Genomic DNA, 23,431 nt, shown 5'->3' with positions numbered 1-23,431 from the left:
CTAAATAAAACCATGGTTTGAACAAGTTTCACAAGTGATGGTAAAGGGCCAGGTATGTTCTTTTTTTTTTTTTTTTTTCCATGAAATGTTTCCTTCCTGGAAATGTACCAAATATTGTTTCTTAATTGCTCTTTTAGTTGTTAAAATAACCACTTTCTCTTTTCAGAAACATCTTGGCAGCTATCAGCTACTATTACTGGCAGTGTGATTCTTGAAATTATCATGTTGTGCTAACATTAGTCTTCTGCTCGGCTGACAGAGGAATCCTTAGATTGATGCAAATTAAAACATCAGCCAGTTTGGAATTTGTAAAATATAAGGGAGCCTCCATTCTCTCTACTCTATCTTATCCACAATATTAAACTGTCAGATGACTATTTTAGCTAGAATAAATAACATCCGTTATACAGTAACAAATATTTTATAAACTTCCTTCTCACACATAATCTAAGATTAATTTTTTAAAACCGTGATAATTGTTAAGAGCCTCTTTTTCTTGCACAACTCATCTTTAAAGGTTAATGAATTCCTTTAAGGAATATAGTGGTACGGTGGCTACATCAGCTGCATTCAGGCTGTGTGCTACACCACCCCAAGGGTGCCCATTCAGGTAGATGACAGTGCCACCCCGGTGCTGCTCTATCTATGAAGGGCACCAAGCAAATGTCTGGGCTCCCAGAGAAAGGTTCTTTATTATTACAACATCATGTTCCTCCTCAACTTTATGGATCTGGTCTGAATAAGGAAAATGTTCCTACAAAGAGTTCTGTTCAAATTTCGAGCACAGGGATCCACCGCCCTAGAAGAGAACCAGTTCTCTTTCCCCATGCCGAGCCAATATTTTCATAACTACAAGACAAGGACGTGGGCATGCATACAAAGAACGACGCTTCTACCAGAGAGCCGAGATCCTTCCGATTTTCATTAATGAATTAGATAAGGAGAATTTTAACTGCCTTGGATGCTGCACAACTGAATCTGTCGTAAACGAATTAGGAGCCTGTCAATCTCCCTGCCATTGGGTAGCTCATTTGGCTGAAGTGCAGCGTATTTGGACTCAACTGAATTCGAGTAACTGTGTGGTGCCAAAGGAGCAAATGGCACACTCGCGGCGGGACGCCATGCTGCAAATAGAAGCACCTGCTCAGACTAGAGAGGAGATTACTGATGGATCAGGACAAGTCTATCAAAAAACAAAAACGAAAAGCCTCAAAAGACTGTGTCCAAAAGAGGATGCATCAGCAAAGTTATTATTATGTATTAAGAAATAACATATGTCACACACACACACACACACACACACACACACACACACGCTCACACGTAAATACGACCTGGCTGAGTACAGAATACAAGGTCTTTTGGGTTGAAAATTCTGTCTTCTTAATTGTCTTAAGGTGTCTACTGTCTAGACGAGAAATGTGAGATCATCCTAAGTTTTATAATGAAAACTTGGTGGGCAAACACTTTTAGTAGAGGCCACTGGGGATTTTAAAATTATCTTTAACCTTGTTTATTCTTTCTAAAATAGCTAATGACTCAGAATCATATAAAGAAGAAAATAAAATTTACTGTAAGCTAAACCACATTGGTTTAATGTTTGATATTTAAGTTGAATCCAGTTTTTTAATAATTATAAATAACTTTCATGCAATCATCTTGTTCTCTTATTTCTTTCATCCAGTGAAAATCTTTTCTCTTAAGCAAAATAGTATTAACTTCTCAAACTCATTAGACTATTGTCGAATTACTTTATATTTCTATATTTATATTACTTTATATTTGAATTAAAGTCAAATACTTTATTAGGGCTAAAAGTATATATCTTATTGTACTCTCATGAACACTGGGTAGTAACTTTTTTTTAAATTACTAATTAATCAGGCCATTTTGGAGCCTGCGGAGGCCTGCTGGGAACAGGACTCCTAAAATGACAAACGTGTCTGGAAGGCTGTGGTCCAAGGCCATTTTTGCTGGGAGCACACAGTTCTTAAAGTTGAAGGTGTTTATGCTCGAGATGAAACCGAATTCTATTTAGGCAAGAGATGTGCTTATGTGTGCAAAACAAAGAACAACACAGTGACTCCTGGTGGCAAACCGATAAAAATCAGAGTAATCTGGGGAAAAGTAACTTCTGTGCATGGAAAACAGTGGCATGGCTCATGCCAGATCACAAAGCGTCTTCCTGCTAAGGCCATGGCCACAGAATCCGTGTGATGCTGTACCCCTCACAGATTTAAACTTACTGAAAAGTAAATATAGGTGTAGATTTGTTCTCTTATTAAAAAATAAAATAACCAATTAATCAATTATCTAAAAGTGAAATCCTATGAGTTTCAGTGCAACAGGGTTTCACCTTGAACTTAGGGTGGATCTACCCCTGAGATTCAAATATGTGTAGGTCTATTGCTTGAAGAATGTGAGAACGTTTTGGGAGAAAACACCATCCATGGAAGGGGTGATATTCAAAATATTACAACTCAGTGGCACGACCACTGATCACTGACAAGAGACGTTAGCTGTAGCATCAAGCAGAATTCTGCAGGCCCACCCATCTGCCAGATGTTGCCTCTACAGGTGCTGGACCATGGGATAGGTGCCAGTGACCCTGGAAAAGGGGTTAGATCAGTGAAGGAAAATTCAAGAGACTTAGGGCAGTAGCCGTTTACCAATCAGTACATAAGTATTTCAATATCTCAACAACTTTTACAACTGGACTAATGCATAGCTGCTGAATGTTAAGCCTTTCCTAAGGAAAGAGAGCAGTGCAAGTTGAATCTAAGAACAACCTTGGCAGTAAGAAAGGAAGAAAGCTCTGAGTATAGTTTTGTGTTTAGTGTCAAATTTGTTTCCCTGTGGTCTTATAAGGAGTGGTAAGTGACGAGTAAAGTCTGAGGCCACACTCGCCTTCAATAAGGCTTTAAGATCTTTGGTAGTTTGGAAATGTGTTTACCTGTTGTTTTCCATGCTCACTGTTGTTACACTAATTATACCTAATTATTTTATGATATGATTGATTCTGTAACCTCCATACATACAACTCTTGTTCTAGGTTACATTCAGTGATTTCTGTCCACAGATGCCGAATTAATATTCCTGTAACATCGTTCTGAACATGCCACTTTCCTGCTCAAAAATCTTCAATGTCTTGCAGTTGTCAGTTAACCAAAGGCCATCTCTGTAGCATGGAATTCAAGCCCGAGTACAATCTAGTTCCTACTCCCTACCTTTCTTGCTCTGAACCCCACTATGTTCACAGATGTAGCCTGTTCATCCATCCATACAATCTATCACCAGTCCCCATCACGGGTCTGTACTTTCTCTTCTCCACAGTGGTATCTCCTATTTCTAACTGTCCAAGTCCTATCATTCAAACCCGGTGAAAATCCCATTACCTTCATAACTAAATATTTTCAGAACAGTGATAGCCTTTTGTGTATCATACATGTCACAGCATTTTAATTTTCATTCAATCTCAGTTGCTTAGAGCCGGATCAGCTATAACACTTTGTTCATGACACACATGCTGACTTCTTTACAGTTATAGCTCCATTTCATGATAAGCTACTTTAAGGCAAGTTTGGGGCAATAATCATATCTTCCAGAATATCTAAAAGATATTTGACAGTTAAAGGAGTCAATGGATAGACTGAAATGATTTCCTTCTGGAGTTTCCATAAAACCCTTATTCCACCTGGCATTCGTTCTGATATCTGTGTGGTCCAGTCACTGCACCTTGAAGTAGTCTGCTCATGAAGCATGACTCATGAATTCCTTCCGTATTCCCATGTTAAAATGTTTGGATTATTTTCTGAATAATCTGTGTGTAAATAAAATTGCAAGTTTCACTGTGTCATCACCTTTCTCCCATTTCATCCATTAAAGCAGGGTGTGGTGCGAAGGACCAAGTGCAGAATCCTTGGATGAGAATTCTGCTAATTATTATTGGCTCTGACACTGTCTGCCCTTCTCTAAGTTATATAACCAATTGAAGACCTTGTTTTGCCATCATGACACGATGGGTGATCATGTTTGTAAAATTTCATGACCCTCTGTAGAGATGAAAAGGGTATGACAGGTAATGGGCTACAGGGGACAGGGAATAACACAGAACTCCATCTGTACCCTTACAGTCATTCCACTTTGACACAGATGATTAAGAGGGGTAAAGTGCCATGTTATATGACAACACATAAGAGAGACACTACCTAGACTCAAAGCAGGGGTGGGGTGATCAGGTAAGCTTTGTTGGTCAAAGCGATTTCAGAGCGAGACCGGATGAACCATGCACACCAGTGAGAAGTGTAGGCGGAGGGCGATGGCATTCAAAACAGAGGCATCGCCATGTGCGGGCCCAGGGGCAAGAGAGAGCATGCCTGAAAATACACGTGTTCACTCTGCCTGGAGTACAGAGAGGCCAGAAAAGAGAGTGAGTGCCAAAACCATGAAGGTTGGGTAGGCCACATTCGAAAGCTAGGAGTTTATCCTTAGAACAGTAAGAACAATGACAATGTTTAAGTTAAGGTACGTGACAAGATCGCTTTGGGTGACTTCTGGAGACTTAATTCTGAAGGACCACAACATTTCATTCTCAGACACATGGCATGATTCAGTCACTTCCATTTGATCATTTAAGAACTTTGAGCTTTGATGAATGTTTTTTTTTTCCTTTTTTGCTTAACTGCAAAAAATCAAGATTTTCTCTATAGCTTTGTCTAAAATTGTTAGCCTCTATTTATTGATCTTTAATTATTTTTTTTCCATTTCACTTTTCATTTCAATAGAAACAAAGTCATCACTGGGTATAATATGTGGGAAAACTGATACCGCTGTGCTTCCACAAAAGGTGTCCCTAAGTAAGTTAACACATAAAAAGTAAAACCACAGTCGGACTGATACAACCAACATGGAAAAACCTGTCCCTAGAGAAGATCTGATGCACACAAAAAGCAGAGGAATCTGTTTCCGAGAAGAGGGAGTAGGTGCACTTTTTCTCAGTCTTCCTAGTGGTACAACTAAAACCTCTGAATGTTACATATAAAATAAACATAAAATGACACTGATACAAAGGCAGACCAGCTAGGGACCTTGAGAACCAAAGCCCAACATGGCAGTGAGTCCCTTGGGCTTCCTTTTACCTCACATATCCCAGACTTAGGGCTACAGAAGCTGGCAATCCAAAACACCAATGGGAATGGACAAAAAAAACCCAAAACAACAAAATACTGCTCTCTCCAGCCAAAGGATGAAGAAACAGACGCCTTGCAACTTAGGACACTTTTAGACAAGAGCCACTCAACTCCTCTACTCCAGCCAAACACCACACACACAAAAATATAAATATAAATATAAATATAAATATAAATATAAATATAAATATAAATATAAATGAAATAAAATGAAATAAATAAAATAAAATAAAATAAAATAAAATAAAAGAAAATAAAATAAAAACTGTGGCCCAATGCAGCCATACCAGGCAGAGACCAAGTGGGAAGTCTAGATTTCTACTCTTACAAAGCTCTAGCAAGGCACCCCAACGCCTCTGCAGGTGGTATCAGAGAAGGTCAAGTAGTCTTTCACACCAGTGGAGACCACAGAGGTGAGCACTGTCTCTCACTTCCACACCCACCAGAAAGTAGCAAAGGGTCTTTCCTCTGCCCCCTGCAGTGCTGTCAAAGCCAGCCCGTGGAGAGTCAGAACTTTCATCACCACCAAGCAGCAATGAAGTCCCCTCTTTGTAGTGACTGGGGAGCAATAAGGAGGCCTTCCTAGAGCCAGAAATCCCATCTGCAGCCAGCAGTAATGAGAATCCCCTCACACACATTCATATCAGGGTCACTAGTAGCAAAATGAGGAATGTAGATATCTATTTTCACTTGGCAGGCATAAGGCAATGCTCATCATCCCTCTTTCTCTGATGAGCAAATGATTATTTAACATTCTTGAAGTGACAAACTTATAGAAATGGAGAACAGATTAGCATTTGCAAGAGGTCAAAGTGAGGGCAACTAGGAGTAGAAGGGAAGTGTTGGGGCTCTACAAGAGCATATTCTGAATCCTTGTGGTGGTGGGGCTGTTGCGTATCCTGACTACATCCATGTCAGTATCTGCACTGTGATATTAACTATAGTTTTGCAAGATGCTACCACTGAGAGAAACTAGGAAAATGATATAGGGGATTGCTCTGTATTATTTCTTTTTTTTTCTTTTCTTTTTTTAAATGTTTATTTATGTTTTTGAGAGAGAGAGTATGAGTAGGGGAGGGGCACAGAAAGGGAGACAGAGAATCCAAAGCAAGCTCTGAGCTGTCAGTGCAAAGGCAGACGTGAGGCTCAAACTCATGAACTATGAGATCATGACCTGAGCTGAAGTCAGGTGCTTAACAGACTGTGCCACCCAGGCACCCTATTCTTTATTATTTCTTTAAATAGTTTTTTTTAATGTTTATTTATTTTTGAGAGAGAGAGAGAGACAGAGACAGACACAGAGCATGAGCAGGGGAGGGGCAAAGAGGGAGATACAGAATCCAAAGCAGACTCCAGGCTCTGAGCCGTCAGCGCAGAGCCTGACACAAGGCTCAAACTCACGAACCATGAAATCATGACCTGAGTGGAAGCTGGACGCTTAACCGGCTGAGCTACCCAGGTGCCCCTGTATTATTTCTTAAAACTGCATGTGACACTACAATTCTCTCAAAATTAAAAACGTGACAAAAATTAAAAAGCAAAAGGCAGGAAAGCAAAATTTCAAGGTACATCCAAGAATATCCAAGATCAAAACACTGTATTTTAAAGTCTGGGGTACACTACATAGGTGTGGTTGGTCGGTAGTTGGAGGTTATTTCTTCATGGCTAACCATTGCCTTACAGATACCTTGATCTGTGAAACAGAATACCATGAACAGTGTATGTGAGCACTAGCATGACTAGAAATTCATATTCCTTCTGCTTAAAGTCATAAATTGACCTTCTTATTCATAATTGGTTTCCATAAAAGTTTACAGTTCCTCATGGGGGTCACATAATTCTATTTCAAATTATTCTCAGGAAATATATATATTTTCCTTATTACTGTAAAAGAGATTTGATAAGGTTTTTTAAACCAAAAGTTTCTACATAAAAATTTATCGATTTTAATGTATTTTATTTTGTCAGTTTATAAATCTATTAATTCTAGTAGTTTCCAATTTACTTCTTTGTATTTTCTAGGTTAAGAATAATACTACATACAATAGTAAAACAGCTCTTTTTTTGTTTAAAATATTAAATACTGATCGTGAAACAGATGTTGAATGTTGCTTCAACATTAATGTTTATGGTTGTGCCTTCAGTATTTCACAGATAATGTGCATTTGATTTGTCTTTTCTTATAACTTGTTCCATAGTTCATGACATATTTTCATATACCTGCTTCCATATTTTGACAAAATTTATAAATCTCAAGTTTCAATGGAAATTTTCCTGACCGCTAACATTATCCTACATATAGTAACAATGATATGCTTTATATATTCGTTAAATGATTGCTAAAGTGGTAAAAATCCACATCATCCCGGAATGCTGTCTTACACTGCTAGATGAATTAAAACACTTTCCCAAACTATCAATCATCAATATATTCAAACAGCTTTACACACACACACACACACACACACACACACACACACCACTGTTTTAGGACTGGATTTTGGAAATAATACCAATAACTAGATAACATAAAACAGATAAATGTGTTATTAGCCACTTCCTATTGTTGAACTCAGCCTTCCAGATGGCTTGCTTTGATTCTAAGCCAGTGCTTCTCAGGGTCAGTAGACTTGTTCACCTTCACTTCTCCAAAAAAGGAATGGAAAATTCCCAGGAAGTTGGGAACCAAGCAGAGTTTCCATATGTTGTGTTCTAGTATCTGAACATACAGTTCGCTTTATTTATTCATTCATTCTTCAAAGTTTATTAATGCTTACTCTAAGTCCCTGTGCCATGTAGCAGAGGTTATTAAAAAGAGAGAGAGAGAGATAGATACAATCCTGCCTTAAAGGAATTCATAGAATCGTAAAGAAGAAAATAAAAACTACCCCGAATGATAATACCATGTGGTGGGTCTTAACAGAAAGAGAGAGGTATTTAAAAAAACCAAAAACTCTAACCCAAACTCGTTGCTAGAGCAATGAATCTATGCAAGAAGGGATGGAAGGAAAAGTTTCACAGGAGAAGTGAATTTGTTGTGAACCCCGAAGTACCAGTAAGAAATAGAAAAGATGTGGGATATTCTAGGCAAAGGGGACCAAAACGCACAAACATGGAGCCATGAAAGGCCGTGACGTGTGTGAGAAGCCGCAAGGGTCTGAGATAGCTGGAGGAGAAGATGCTGCAATGTTCGTAACCAAGAGATAATTTAATCCTAGTAGAATCACGTGGCTTTGATGTTTCCTCTACAAGTTTAAAAAGAGATCCAGTAATGCTTTTTGAATCTTATGTTAAAGCATTAACTCAGTTTGTCAGTACAGAGCACAGTTTCCCAACCCCAGTACTATTGACATTTGGGACTTGTTGATGATGGTTAGTGTATTATAGGATATTTAGCAGTATCCCTGGCTGCCAGCCACTAGATGACAGTAGCTCCTTCCAGCTGGGACAAACCATATTGTTTCTGGACATTGCCAAGTACCCCCTGGGGGGGCAAAATCGCTCCCTGTTGAGAATCACACTATAGACTGTAATAATTTAAGTTAAGCCCAAAACAGGGGAGGGGGGGAAGGGCGCCTGGGTGGCTCAGTAGGTTAGGTGTCTGACTTGGGCTCAGGTCATGATCTCACAGTTTGTGAGTTCGAGCCCCTCGTCGGCCTCTGTGCTGACAGCTCAGAGCCCAGAGCCTGCTTGTGATTTCACGCCTCCCTCTCTCTCTGCCCCTCCCCCACTCATGCTCTGTCTTTCTCCATCTCTCAAAAACGAATAACTGTTAAAAAATAGAAAAAATTTAAATTAAGCAAACACTTACTATACGCCAAGCCTCCTAGTGAGCTTTTTGCACACATTATCTCATTAATTTTTATAACAATCCTACTATTACTAGCCCCATTTTATAGACTAGAAAACTGAGGTCCACAGAGGTGAAAAAACTTACCCAGAAAAACACAGTAAGTGACAGAACTAGGATTTATGAGTAAGATTAACGCCACTAACTGCACTCAAGAACTATACATACAGATATCATACATATATGTATGATATATACAGATGCTAAGATTTATATATATCATATATAAAAAAAGTAAGACAGATATATATGCATTTAGCATACTATGGGGCACATCATGATTTTAGAGAGTCTAACTTTCTCTAGCTTGGGCTGTCATTTTCAAATTGCCACCAGTGGCTATCACCCAAACTTGGCTTATCATCTGTCATTCAGTAAAGTATCAACCCCGTGCAGACCCCACAGAGCCAAACATTTGGGATGCTGAGCTACAGCTTGGAAGCAAGAGTTGACTTTAAATACAACCTGGAAAGAGCATCAAAATACTTCTGGATCATTTCTTTGATGGAGAATGACCATGCAGCAAGTGCTATGGATGGATCGTGGGCAACCTAACGGCTCAGAGACAATACGGACACTAGGATCTGAGAGAACTGGGGGCGCATGCTAACTGCTTTATGGTTGAATGGCATTAGGAAAAGTTCTTAAATTCTTTAACACTGTTTCCTCTTCTACAAATGAGGAACGTAAATAGAGAAAAACTGCAAGAGGCATGCGGTTGTAGCACGAATCTTTTTAGAGAAACAATTTCCAGAACCTCAACATTGACAGGTACTCTTACCTAAGTTGATGTAGCAAAGAAAGCATCCACAGCACTTCTTCACAACTGCCCTTCATTCATTTTTTTCAAAAGAAATGTGTACTTTTCACCCCTTGAATCTTACTACAGTGCATTGTCCCAAGGTGGCAAACCTTCAGCACAATTCAAAAATCTTGATATCTGGAAACCTTTCTTTAATTAAGGTACCATAAGCAAGTCCTCTAAGAAATGTTCCTTGTTTTTCACATATCCCAGTTAAATATGATTCAATATTTCCTGACCTTAGAAATGGAGTATTTTGGCTCGTTTCTGGGATGTTCTGAATTCAGAAACATTGTAGGCTGGGAAAGTACCAGTAAAGGCATTGTTCATTTACCACCTTTTCTTTCCAACTTCCTGACTACTGTTCAAGAATATGTCACTTCTTTAGAAGAGTCCAATGAGGGCAAAGCAAGGAAGAAAATGTCGACGGGAAATATTGAAGGCAGCAGCAACTTCTATCCAGCTGAGAGACTCAAGAGCAGGCTCTCTGCCTTATTCATCAATTGTGAAAATCTAAAGCAATATGCTGGCCACTGGAATGTGCATTAGTTTATTTAGCCTTTTTCTCTCAGAAAATATTTGGAGGATAGCTTTAACTGTGTGAACCATTTTCACAAATAGATTATATATAGTTATATATAGATATTTGTCCATAGATTAAATAAGCTAAATCTATGGCTCCAAGATTTTGGTAAGGATATATTAATGTACATTCTAAGGTAAAATAATTTTATCAGAAACTACTGGATTGCTAAAAGTTTATTGAAATTTGTATTGTTTTGATTTTCCCAGACATAATTAAACAAAGCTCTTCCATATTAAATAGTCCTTTAACGTGTCCTAGTAAAGTCTCTAGGGGACTTCCCAGAAACTTGTGAAAAAGCAAATGGTTATAATGATTGGGTAACAACTACTTTTACAAGTCAAAAGCATTCCAATTCTTCAGTTTCAATAAAATTGAAAAAGGACCAAAGGGAACAGTCAGCTAATCATCTCCAATATTTTTTTGATGATAGATCACTCATTTATTTTTGGCACATAACTCAGGAGGAACTCAAAGAATGAAGTGACATCAATGTCACACAACTCTTTCAAGCTCCATCTACGCATTTGTATGAAGGTTTTCAGCACTAAGACCTACAAAAATGAAAAAGAGAAATGAAATTGATGTCACATATGCCTTTATTCTTATAGCAGAAGTCCACGGGCACATGAATTAATTAATGATCCATCCCATGAAAAGATGAAATCCCCAATAGCATCTTATTTCTACGGGGAGTAAGTACCAAAAGGAGTAATAGCTCTGACAAATTATATACAAATAACAATTATAATAATAACTCTAATACTTGATATCTAACATCAATTTTGATCACAGAAAATTTAAAAATTAATTTCAATATATATCCACAATTTTCATGGTGGAGAAGTAGAATTCTGTGATCAATAAAAGGCTTTAGAAGATAAAAACTTACTGTATTCGAATCACATGGTACCAGGAGAAGGGAAGAGATGTAAGAAAACAAGAAACCACACAAAGTTTCTCCATTGAAAAAAGCTGCTTCACAAACGAAGATTACCAGAAGGAATCAAATTTGTTATAGTACTGAGATTTCAAAGGGTACATTTAAAAGTGATATAACACTTTTATTTTAAAAGGCAATACTGAATTATGGAAATACCATCTTTAAAAATCTTGCTGAAAACTTTTTGATAGCTATTTAAAAATCAACAAGGGGTACATGGGTTTTTAGTTATTTTAGGGGTGACTTGAGCAAAATATTTAAGGACTACCAATTAGCATATGTTAAATGTTTTTCTTTGCATCCTTTTTCTTGTTACTGAATTTACTTATAATGGGGCTAGGAAACAGAAGGAGAAAAAGTAAGATTCTATGATGATAAGCAGGAACTGGTTATAATCCTTATTTTCACAATTTTAGAATACTGGATATATTTTTATGAGTACTCCTAAAAGACACAACATACTGACTTTGGGAGATTCTAGTTCAAGATAATGATATAGGAGGATCCTGGGCTCACTTCATCCCAAGGACACACTGACTCTGCAGCTACATATGGAACAACTTCCTCTGAAAGAAACTAAAAACTGAGCAACCACTACGTATCAGACAAGAAAGAGAAGGCCCACTTCAGTGTGTAGGAGAGACTAGGACACCATCTCATCATAAATCCCATCCCTGCCCGGGGTGACCCACCAATGGGAGGAAACTCAAAGCCCAGGGCATCTCCTTGAAGAGTGAAGGGTTTGAATCCTACATCAGACACCTGAACTTTTTTTTTTTTTTTTTTTTTTTTTTTACAATACAGTGGAACTTTTTATTTTTTTATTTTTTTTATTTTTGGGACAGAGAGAGACAGAGCATGAACGGGGGAGGGGCAGAGAGAGAGGGAGACACAGAATCGGAAACAGGCTCCAGGTCCGAGCCATCAGCCCAGAGCCTGATGCGGGGCGTGAACTCACAGACCGCGAGATTGTGACCTGGCTGAAGTCGGACGCTTAACCGACTGCGCCACCCAGGCGCCCCATGAACTTTTGAGACCTACACCTGAGAGATGAGCCCAGAAAACGTCTAACTTTGAAAACCAACTCAGGCTCCAGGCTTGTGTTCACAAGCTGCACAGGGCCGTAACCAACCCAGAAGCGGGTCTCTCAGGAATCCCTCGATTCACCTGCCCCCGCCCAGCCACCTGCAGCCAATCCGGAGGCACCCAGACCTCACATGATGAGGCTCATTTGCTAACCCTAAAGGGTCAGCCTGGTGGGCAGGCATCTCGCACAGCTCACAGCTAGAAGCCTGCAGGCTGGCAGGCGCTATCTTCACACTTGCTAGCCAACGGGCACCATCTTGTTTGTTTCAAATGCAAGGTTTTTGAGGGTTTTTTCCCAGCACGTGCCATCTGTATGAAGTCTCTCTGCCACATTCTATGGTGACAGTATCTCCGGTCTGGGGCCCTGGCTTTGCAGCTGCAGCCTAATAAAGGCTGCCCCTTCATCACCTGGCTCTGGTGGCCACGGGCTTGTGCTCCTAGGTCCCACAGATGGTAGCAATGGGAGGGAGAGTTCTTGGCAGGCTACCACCGCCAGGGCACTGCAGAGACAACACCCCCTGTCTTTCTTTCAGAGGCCTGTTGCTTGTCCTGGAGCTTCGGCCTGCAAGCACAGCCTCTGGTTTGGCACACAGATGCTTCCTGCTGAGAGGGAACAGAGGCAGGTGGATGCTATCTTGGTGCTCTCCCTCCGCCTGCTACAGCTCACCAACATCTCCCCCACAGGAGCACATACGCTCCACTGGAGGTTCAATTTTTCCAACTGCCACCCAGGGGACACCTCTAGATCACCTGGCTCTAGTGGCCAGGAATGCCAGGGCTTATGCAAGCATTCCCACAAGACTATGTATATTTGCATACTTTAAAAGCTGCTTCCTGAGGGTCTGGCTTCTAATCAATCTGTATCTAGATGCTAACCGCGCTCCTCCCATTTGGGACGCTGTCAGGTCTTGGCACACCCTTAACAACTGAAAGCCATTGAAAATAAAAATGGCTGCTTGGACAATCGCAAAGGTTTGAGAGACAACCAAAGTTAAGTTTCATCTCCTTATAGGAGGTCATTGCTTCAAGACTGGGAGAGGTGGCTGTTTTGTCTAATGCATAGACACGAACACAGAGAGTCAAGCAAAATGGAGAAACAGAGGAATATTTTTCAAGCAAAAGAACAATATAAGACTTTAGCAGAAGAAACCTTGATAAAATGGAGATAACTAATTTGCCTGATGCACTTCAAAGTAATGGTTCATAAAGATGCTCACTGAACCCAGGAGAATGGATGAGCACAGTGAGGACTTCAACAGAAAGACAGAAAATATGAGAAAGTACCAAACAGAAGTCACAGACCGGAAGAATACAATAACTGAGCTGAAAATACAATTTACTGACTTGGGAGTTTGGTGGTGTTTCACACCTATGGTTGTAGGCATCTAATTTTATGCATTTCCCTGTTATAAAATCGTGATAGACTGGAAAATGCACCACCAGGACTGAATACCCACCTCATTCAGTGAAAAACTGAACAAACTAAACTATTCTAGGCAGCAACCTTAAGTTAGTGGGAATCAGTGTCAACCTGCTAGCAATATTCTCTCATAAAAAGCAAATAGGAATACATTGTACAAATTCCTTGTACCTTACAAACCCATTATTAGGCACTGCTGGGGATGTTTTTTGGGGAAAAAAAAAGTCAGCTAAGCTCTGCTCAGAGAACAGATTTCCAAATGTTTTGGTTTCCATTCAAGAATTTGTAGAGCTCTCTGTCCTCTCTCTTTCCAAAGAAATGACATAATATTTAGACAAGAAAATATCTGTGTGCAGTAGGGGGTAGGGATTCATGTGCATATATTTACATGCACAAGATATTTCCACACAAATATTTTAGTGTTTCTATTTCTATGGTGTATCCTCCTTTTATGAAAAATAATGTAACTGGGGCTTCCGCTTTTTATCAAGCCCTCAGCCTTGGCCCTTATCCAGCTATAATTTCCAATCTGCGAATCATTCCAAACTCACTGAAATAGAGTCAATGTCTGCAGAGGAGCAGTGTCCTCAAGATGCCTATTGTCTTCATACTCTGTATCTCTCAAATCCCTTCAGGGGAAAGTTTAGAACAGCTGCCCTTGCATGGATTTACAATGAGAGTTCACTGGCTATTCACAACTGATTTGATGACCTAGCCATCCAAAATGACCAATCCAGATATCAACCATAGACTGAATTTGATTTATTGTTGACAAAGTTTAACCAAATGTAAATATTTTACATAAAAAAAAATACATTCTTGAACTTTTCTTACCATGTGCCTTTGGGCTAGGGATCCTGTGGTCCCCAAGCCAGACATGGAAACCATGCATTGACTGAGATTTCAAAAATGAATTCTCGTCTACTTAAGATTCTGGTATTAAACTTGACCTCTTACCTACATCCTTTTTTCTTTAGCATTTACTCTTCTTCTGAAGGTAGGCAGTGGGGATATAAAATGGTCCTTCAGTGCCTGTTAGAATCACTAGTTGGATGAGGTAGGACAAAGAAAATAGTTGGGTGTGGTGGAAAAGAGAACCAGAAGAAGCATGAAAAAAGGTCTGAGGAAAGAAATAGCACGGTATTTGGTGGAAACCATAAGTAGTTCCAGCTTTTAGCTCAAAGGGTAAAGACAGGCCAACTCAGGCAAAGCCTTTATGCCATGCTAATAAGCCTGAAGTTTATTCTATGAGTGAGCCATAATTAAAAAACATTAAGCAGATCTGCATTTTATATAACTCTTTTTCTTCTTTTCCTTCCTAGTATTCAGTTAAAACATACACTATTTTGTGGGTAGAAAATGATCAAATACTGAAGATCTCAGAAGGGTCCAACTAATACTTAGCAAATTTGAAATTATATTTTTAATTGCGTGTTTGTTAAATACCAATCTCTATGGCCAGACTGTAGGCTCTGGAGCCAGACAACTTAGGTTCACCTCCCAGGTCTACTAGCTATGTGACTCAGGACAAGTGACTCAACCTCTCCAATTTTTAGCTTCCTTGGCTCTTCCTTGGTGTGTGTGTGTGTGTGTGTGTGTATTGATATATATTGATATATATTGATATATCAATATAATTGATCAATATATTGATATAGTGATACATATATCAATTATATATATATGTATATATATATACATATACATATATATATATATATATATATATATATATATATATATATATATCAATGCTTGGGAAAGTGAGTGCCTGGAATATCATAAGTGCTCTTTAAATATTAGTTAATTATTATCAGTTATTATTGCTGTCATCATCATCATCATCATCATCCATATCACTGTCAAAGCCAATGTCAAAGATGCAGAATGAAGAAAGGAACACTAGAGCTAGAAATGGAAGCAACACCTACTTTTCACTAGACTCCACAGTTAAGCAGTACACTTCCCTTAGCTGAAGTTCAATTACTAATCCTAGAGGAATGTCTTTTCAATCCTTTAAATATAAACATGCGGCATTAAAACCCCACACCTGAATTTGAATCACACAAAATATTTACGGTAAATGAAACTGAGTTATGTAGGTTTAAACAAAACCAAAATATCATAGGCCTTAAGCACTGATTTATGACAACAACAAAAAGTACTGATATGTAAGTATTCTTGGCTTTTCTCCCTCTCTGGTACCCCAGAGGGTGATGCAAGAGGAAAAGAGTGATAAGGATGCAGAGTTTGAGTTAGGTCTTGTAAGGTACATATATGTGTGCTTGAGTATGAGTGGTGTGTGTGTGTGTGTGTGTGTGTGTGTGTGTGTGTGTGTGTGTGTGTTTAGGGAGGAATTTGAAGAGATAAGCACAGAAGAGTTATGGTTTCTAAGGGAAAGGATGATTAAAAAGGGGAGATTTTAAGAATTGCTTGGGTCTATAAATCCCTATTTTGGAGTCAGAGAAAATCAAGCAAAGGACTTGCACTATTTTGAAATCTATTTTGGTTGCTGCACTGGATTTTTCCTGCAATGCCTCTCTGAGCCTGGAGTACTGGGAATATGGATCTGTAAGTATTACAACTATGTTTCAAATTCTCTTTCCCTAGCAGGTTTTCTAGCATTAGTTGAACTTCTATCACATATGGTTTCTGTGGTCAAGGCCATAACACAAATGAATGAGACATACACGAACAAAGCATCATTCTACTTTGGATTATCTATTTATTATATAGTCCTCACTTCTGTAAAACCTATTAGCACATACTCCCCAAGACCACCAGCCAAAAGCACGTGATTATTTTGAGACAAACTCAAAAAAGTTTTGAGCCAAGGGATATTAGAAACCAGCTCAAACATATTAAGCAACGTCTCATAAAATTGAACCCTTTTGTCAGAGCATTACTTGTTAGTAACTTCTAATGAATATCTTCAAGCTTGCATTCAAGCTAAGATGTTCAGAATATGGGACGGATCCCCAATGATTAAGATCTTTCTGGGCATCAAGGTCTTGTCCGTGAAGCAGCTGCTTACTGTGACAGTGGTTCTCAGGCCATTTCAAGCAAAGCTACTGCCTTGGACAGAGCTTTAGAAAGTCACTGTTTCAGAACCCAAGCAACCTAGATTGCCCTTCACCCAGAACGAGGAGAGAAAAAGAGAAGAGCCCACTCATCCTACAGTTATCGGCTTTCTTTGAAGGCTGACAGCACCAGTGAAGATGGTCTAGTATAAAGGAAGGACCGTAGGGATTTGGGAGACCTCCATTCGGCTTCCACTCTGACACTTATTTCCTATATGATCAGAGGATTGAATTTCCTCACCTCCCAAGTGAGCAGGGAGAAAAGTTCTGACAGGTAAGGTAGCTCCAGCATTCTGGTCTATGAAATTAACAAACACAAGTTACCTCAGCATAGTTTTCCCTAATCAAAGCAAACAAGCTCAACTTTCTTCAACATCAAGTGGCACATTCTCTCACTGCCTTCTCTCCACTCAGTATTCTTGATTTGCACTGGATACTCATGGGTCAAAACTGCATTCCCAACACTCTTTTTACCTTGAGTACGTGTAAGCCTTCTTGATGGTGTCCACCCGCATGCATCGACCTTCCTAATCCTCCCATGGCAAAGTTTTATAAAATATACGGTGTCATTCATCTTCAAGAATCTCACACATGAGGTAACTACTTAAATACCCATCCATTAACTTTCTCATAATAATACTTGTATCATCGCACAATAATGATTAATCATAAAAGTATTATTAGGATTAGTATGAGTAGGAATTGATGGGCCAGATACCATCCTAAGCAGTCTATTTTCTCAATTAACCTAAATATATATACATATATAAAATATATAAATATATGTAAAATAGACACATATATATGCGCATATAGACATATCTATGTATTTCTATATACAAAGATATATGTGTGTGTATATGTACACATATACATACCATCATCAGGTACATATACATACACCAGTATTAGGCCCATTTTACAGAAGAAACTGAGAATCAGAAGAAATTATCAAACCCACATCATCTGTAATTGGCAGAGGCTGAATTTGAGCCAGATCTTCCTACGTTTTTAAACACTTTGAGCACAGTTCAGTGTCTATGGTCTCTGAAGAGCAGTGTATATAAGAAGATATTTTCAAAAAGGCAAAATAAGCAGCGTGCTATCTTGGAAATAACCCAGAACTTAGATAAAAGTGTCCTGGGTCCCTATTGGGGTCCTGCTGATGGCTGGATATGCCATCTTAAGTAAAACATTCATCTTTTCTGAGACCTCAATTTCCTCTTGGAGAATGAGGGATTTCAAGCAGATAACCTCTAAGGGTTCTTCTGGCTCTGAAGAGGAATGATTTGGTTCTGAAAGGCACTGTTTCTACAATGAGGAAAACTACTGGGAATTCCAAGTACTCAGAGCGAAAGGTAACATCCTCTCCTGGAGCAAGACAATAGCTGCTATCAAGGCACCTTCAGATCTTACTTAGAGGGACGATCTTAGTAGAGCCTTCCCTGCATCTCCTTCTTTACAGCACAGGCCTTTTTTTTAAATCACAGTGCGTGATTACAAATTGACTTGTGTGGGGAGGCTGTGAGTTCCCAGCAGGTGAGGACCATGTCTGTCTGCTCACCATCGAACCCCTGCCTGGTGCCTAGCACAGGGCTTGGCGTGAAAAACACGCTCAATACCATTTGTCGACTGAACAGATTGTAAAAGGAGGATCACGGCTTCCACGTTTTCAGTGCTGGATGATTTAGGGCTAATATTTCTTTTTGCCTTGCCTAAAGAGTCTGGTAATGAGTCTTTCATGCCACAGGAAAGATGCAATTAATTTATGTTCTCTTAGTTCCTAGCGTGTAGGAGAAGCCAGTGATGAGTGCCGCCTCCTACAAATATACAAATCACATCATACAAACTGGGGTTCCGACACTCCTTTTCCTAATCCCTTTGAAACAAATACTGAAGATGACAGTATGAACATTTATATCGATGCAACTAAATCTAATTTAACTCTTGCGTGAAAGGAAGCAGTAAGCTGACGCTCACTCATTTAAGAGAAGGGATGGATAAATTAATCCTTTTGTGTTGGTGTCCTTGGTGAGATCCAGCTGCAAAAGTACTCCTGGCCCCTCTAGGAAGCTCTACTGACAAGCCCACCTGATCTCACACATTTACAGACTGCTGTCGCCGTGCCTTCCAGCCTGGAGTGCATGACTAGTAGCAGCCGCAGCTACTTGGGGATCTGGGGGGTAGTGGGTTTGTGAACTGCCCCCTCTCTCATTCTGCTGCTTCTCCCTCAGGATGTGAGATTATAGGGTCGCGGAGCAGCGGAGGCTGCAGCCCAGCATGGCTGGGCAGCCACATGGCAGTGGCTTATTGGCAAGGAGCAGTTCAGCCTACGACCACATGGAAAGCAAACATGCTGACTACAGCACGGAGCAAAGAAAATGAGAGCTTCTGCCTGCGTTTGGTGGGCTTGGGTGGGAGGAGGGGAGAGAAGGGGGTGCTGGGGAGAGTGCCAAGCTGGGCTGTTGATGAAAGTGTGGGAAGATTCCAGGGGAGGCATTTTGCCAACTCAGAGGCAGTTGGGTTGATCCCCCCCCCCCCCCCCCGCCTTTCTTCTGCTTAAATGAGAATTCCTGCTGGGTGGGGTAGGAGCAGAGCCAAGAAAGGAGTGATTTGCTGGGTGAGCATGGATGGTTGGACCTAGGAAGTATGTGTCTGCCTGCTGGGACCCAGGCCAGGGGAGGAAGGAGAAATGAAAGGAGAGGAACTGAGGGGCAACAGGAGTAAAAGAGAATAAAGGAAGAATGCAAGAGGAAATGTCCTATGAGGAGAAGGAGAAAAAAGGAAAGAGACAGCAGGTCACGTAGACAGAGAAGAGCCACGTTTCTGTGCTATAGAGCAGGCCTACCTACCTCCCAAATGTCAGCATAAAATAATGTTCACATGAAACAAGCAGTAAAAGACCACATGGTGCAGTATAAAGTTAAGCTACTGCTCCTACATTTTCCTGGTGGCTGTTAATTTCCATGGGAATATATCTTTCCCAAATAGCAAATGTTGCCTTTTGGCTAAAACAGAACAAAGAAAATGCTATCACAGAAAGCCACATACTACTTCTAAAGATTAGGAGAATATGATTTAGAAGTAGTTCCTAAGATAAAATGTAAAATACCAGAATCCTAGGTTGCTCTCTTGGCTTTTCTAATCAAATACTAGAAATAGAAAGATTCTCCTGTCAGGAAATCTAGAGCAGGTAGAATTACAAACGTCGATGAAGTGAAACCCATTGTGAAGTGATGTCACTTTTAAGGCTTTCATTTTTTAACTATTTTAAATGTTTACTTTTGAGAGAAAGAACGTGAGCAGGGAGGGGCAGAGAGAGAGGGAGACACAGAATCTGAAGCAGGCTCCAGGTTCCAGGCTGTCAGCACAGAGCCCGACACGGGGCTCGAACCCACACACCGTGAGACAATGACCTGAGCCGAAGTCAGATGCTTAACTGACTGAGCCACCCGGGTGCCCCAACTGTCAAGCTTTATGAGGCCCCTATGTGGAGGCTTGCGAAGAGGTGAAAGATCATCAAGTGAAAGTCGCAATTTTTGTGACAATCCCGTAAGTTATATGTGGCCTAAGGACCAGAATCCCACAGGCTTCAATCTCCTACAGAGACGACAGCATATTTTGGCTTAGGACAGACTTGGTTACTGATTGATTACAAATGAAAGACCCCAAATCTTCCCTTTCACAGTTCTGAACCGAGACTTCAAGAGGTCTCGCAAACTTCCTTTCTCTCTCTTGGACCTCTGCCACCCCCACGGGGACAAGCCCGGGCAGCCTGAGAGAATCTGAGAGGTCACACGAAGGTCAACCTAGTGGTCCTAGACAAAGTCATTATAGACCAGACTCCAGCCAGCTGATGCCCAAACAGGTAAGAAAACCCAGCTAAGACCAGTGAGGCAGCCGACCCGACTCACAGCTGATGACAAATACAAGCACAAATGTAAGCCAGCACTGCTGAGACCAGACAAGCTGCCCAAGTGACCCACAGACTCATGAGCGATAATAAATCAATGCTTTAAGCCACTGAGTTTGGGGATCTTTTCTTTACACGGCAACAGATAACTGACACGATGACGCAGAAACTGGAGACTCACCTGTGCATTCGTACTGCAGACCTTCCCCATAATAGCCCTTTTCACAGATGCACTCAAACTGCCCCGTGTGTGTCCCACATTTGCAGCTCGCCATTCGGTCACAGCAGTCTTTGCCGGCTTCACACAGATAGGAGCAATGAGACATATCCTCTTGAATAAAACTCCCAGAAGGCAGATCTATCAATGACATATGACAGAGGGTAATAAAAAACAAATTCGCAGATCAATGTTACATTCTCTAGTTACTAAAATGTAGGTGCAAGCTGCAGAAAATATCTTTTCATATCCGTCTAATTCCCAGCTGCACCCCACTCCCACCCAGATACGAATGCGTGTTATTTGCACTAGCACAGGCTGGGAATTTGCTTCAGCCAGTTAAGTTATTTCGGTCTGGGACCTCATCATAAGTTCTTGGGGCCATGCAGGGTCAGGCAGAAATTAAGCACTTCAGCAAGGAATCTCCAGATGCAGCAGGAAGTACTGTAGTCCACTCCATAGGTCACTTCCCTGGCTTCCACACAAGCAGCGTTCCACTGCCTCAATATGAGGTCAGACAGCAGTAACGAGATTTCCAAAACGCTTTTTCAAAAAAAAAATAAATAAAATGACAATCTCGATCGCTGCAAAAGGATTTTGATTATGAGCTACGGACTTAAGAATAAATCCCGTAACTTCTATAGTTATTTGATAAAGACTTCACAACGCCACACAAGTTTAATAATAGAACCAGAATATGGCTTATTTCTCAATGTTAAGTAAATTATCATGTTTTATGTGACGGGAGATCATACTCATTACGTGAGCCATGTTCTGAAGTGAGGCATGCTGGGAAGTCAATAATTCAGGCAGAGTTGTTCAGAAAGTGACTTAACTGGGTAAGGTAAGGTTGAATATGACCCACCCAGAAAGAATGGCCTAGAACCAGGCAAACAATAAGTTCCACTTACTCTGTTGAGGAAGTTCAAAAGTCTTAACCCAAATCCTAGAGGTAGGTCCATGGTGCTGGGCCCAGACATAGTGATGGGCCCGTCATAGGAACTCGAATGCATGAGTTCCAGCAAGAAACATGCACTGCAATTGAATACCTGGAAATAAGATTGGTAGTGGCCTCATTTATGGAACATCTGTCTCTATGCATTACGACTCTGAACAATAAATACACAGGGGCAAAGTAAGGAGAAGACTCCAGCCCCAAGGGAAAGAGACCAGTACAATCAGGTACCCTATTAAAGCTCCATCTAACAGACTGTGGTGTAGGTAAAAGGTCTGCAACATGCACACTTAGTTCTGAGGCACTGGGCCATGGGATTATTTGGCGGTAGAGCAACTTAGGAGCAAGAAAGATCTAGCTACCAAGACTGGTACACTGGCATTCATGTCTGGGAGAGAGATAAGGATACGTGTTATGGGAGGCAAGCTATTATTCTGCAAGCTATGTCTATGGAAGATGGCCAGAAAAATGGATGGTCTTGAGACCAAAAGTGGATCCAACCAAATTGAAAGTGGCTTCAGAGGACAGAGAGGCAGGGAAAATGATGCTCATCTCCTTCGATTTGACTATGTCTTTGCAATGGGAACAGGATTTTTTCTTACCAAATCCAGAAACTTGATCAGAGAATTATGCATTCTAGATATTTGTTTATTGTAATAAAAGTGATGCCTTCCAAAACTCTGTTGCAATACTGTAACCAAGAGAAAGAACACTCTGTCCCACCCAGCTTCTGGGGCAACTTGGCATTAGGGTTCTAGAAGGCCCCAACGCTACAAGCAGAGGGATCACAGGACCGGAAATTAGTCCTCCACAACATAGCTAGTAACACCATGATTTCAGAATCCCATCTATTAACTGCCACCATGCCTTCCCACTCAACATACCACTTTTCCAAGAGAAAAGGAGAAACAAAGGAAGCCCCATAGTTACTGAACTTCCACCAAGTGACAGCACTATACTTGGTAAATTTTAAATATTTTATTTAATCCTCTTGACAAAACCATATGGTACACATTATAGTGTCTCCATCTTAAAAGTAGAGGAAGTGAGGCTTGTAGACGTTAGATAAATTGCCTAAGGTAATAATAACAGTGGACGGTTAATGAGGGCTTCGGATAATAAGCCCTCAGTAACTTTTCTAATCACTTTATATGTATTAACCCATCTAATCCTTGTGACAATCCCATGGAGTAAGTACTATTCTCATTCCCTATTCTATTAACAAGACACCTAAGGAATGTAAAAGCTAAATAATTTGCCAAAAGTCACACAGCAAGCAGGTGACTAAGATTTTTTTTGTTGTATCCACAGCTAGTCTGAGACCCTGTTCTAAACGCTTCCCTTGGAACTCTGATAGGGCTGATCTGTCGTTATGTATATCACTAACTGCTTG

The 23,431-nt window shown here is 40.3% G+C and overlaps 1 protein-coding gene across 2 annotated transcripts in view; it reads right to left on the bottom strand.

Moving 5' to 3' along the window:
• The window catches only part of SVEP1 (sushi, von Willebrand factor type A, EGF and pentraxin domain containing 1), a 200,867-nt gene that overhangs the window by 147,377 nt on the left and 30,059 nt on the right, over window positions 1-23,431 (bottom strand). For both annotated transcript variants that reach the window (XM_058694597.1, XM_058694596.1), the window contains exon 3: window positions 21,048-21,224. In XM_058694597.1, coding sequence (XP_058550580.1) covers window positions 21,048-21,224 — 177 coding nt within the window. The remainder of the gene's footprint in view (window positions 1-21,047; window positions 21,225-23,431) is intronic.

This window comes from Neofelis nebulosa, chromosome 12 (genome assembly GCF_028018385.1).
Source record: "Neofelis nebulosa isolate mNeoNeb1 chromosome 12, mNeoNeb1.pri, whole genome shotgun sequence".
Taxonomy (NCBI): domain Eukaryota; kingdom Metazoa; phylum Chordata; class Mammalia; order Carnivora; family Felidae; genus Neofelis; species Neofelis nebulosa.
The sequence above is the reverse complement of the archived record's forward strand: the minus strand, read 5'-3'. Positions and strand labels throughout refer to the sequence as shown.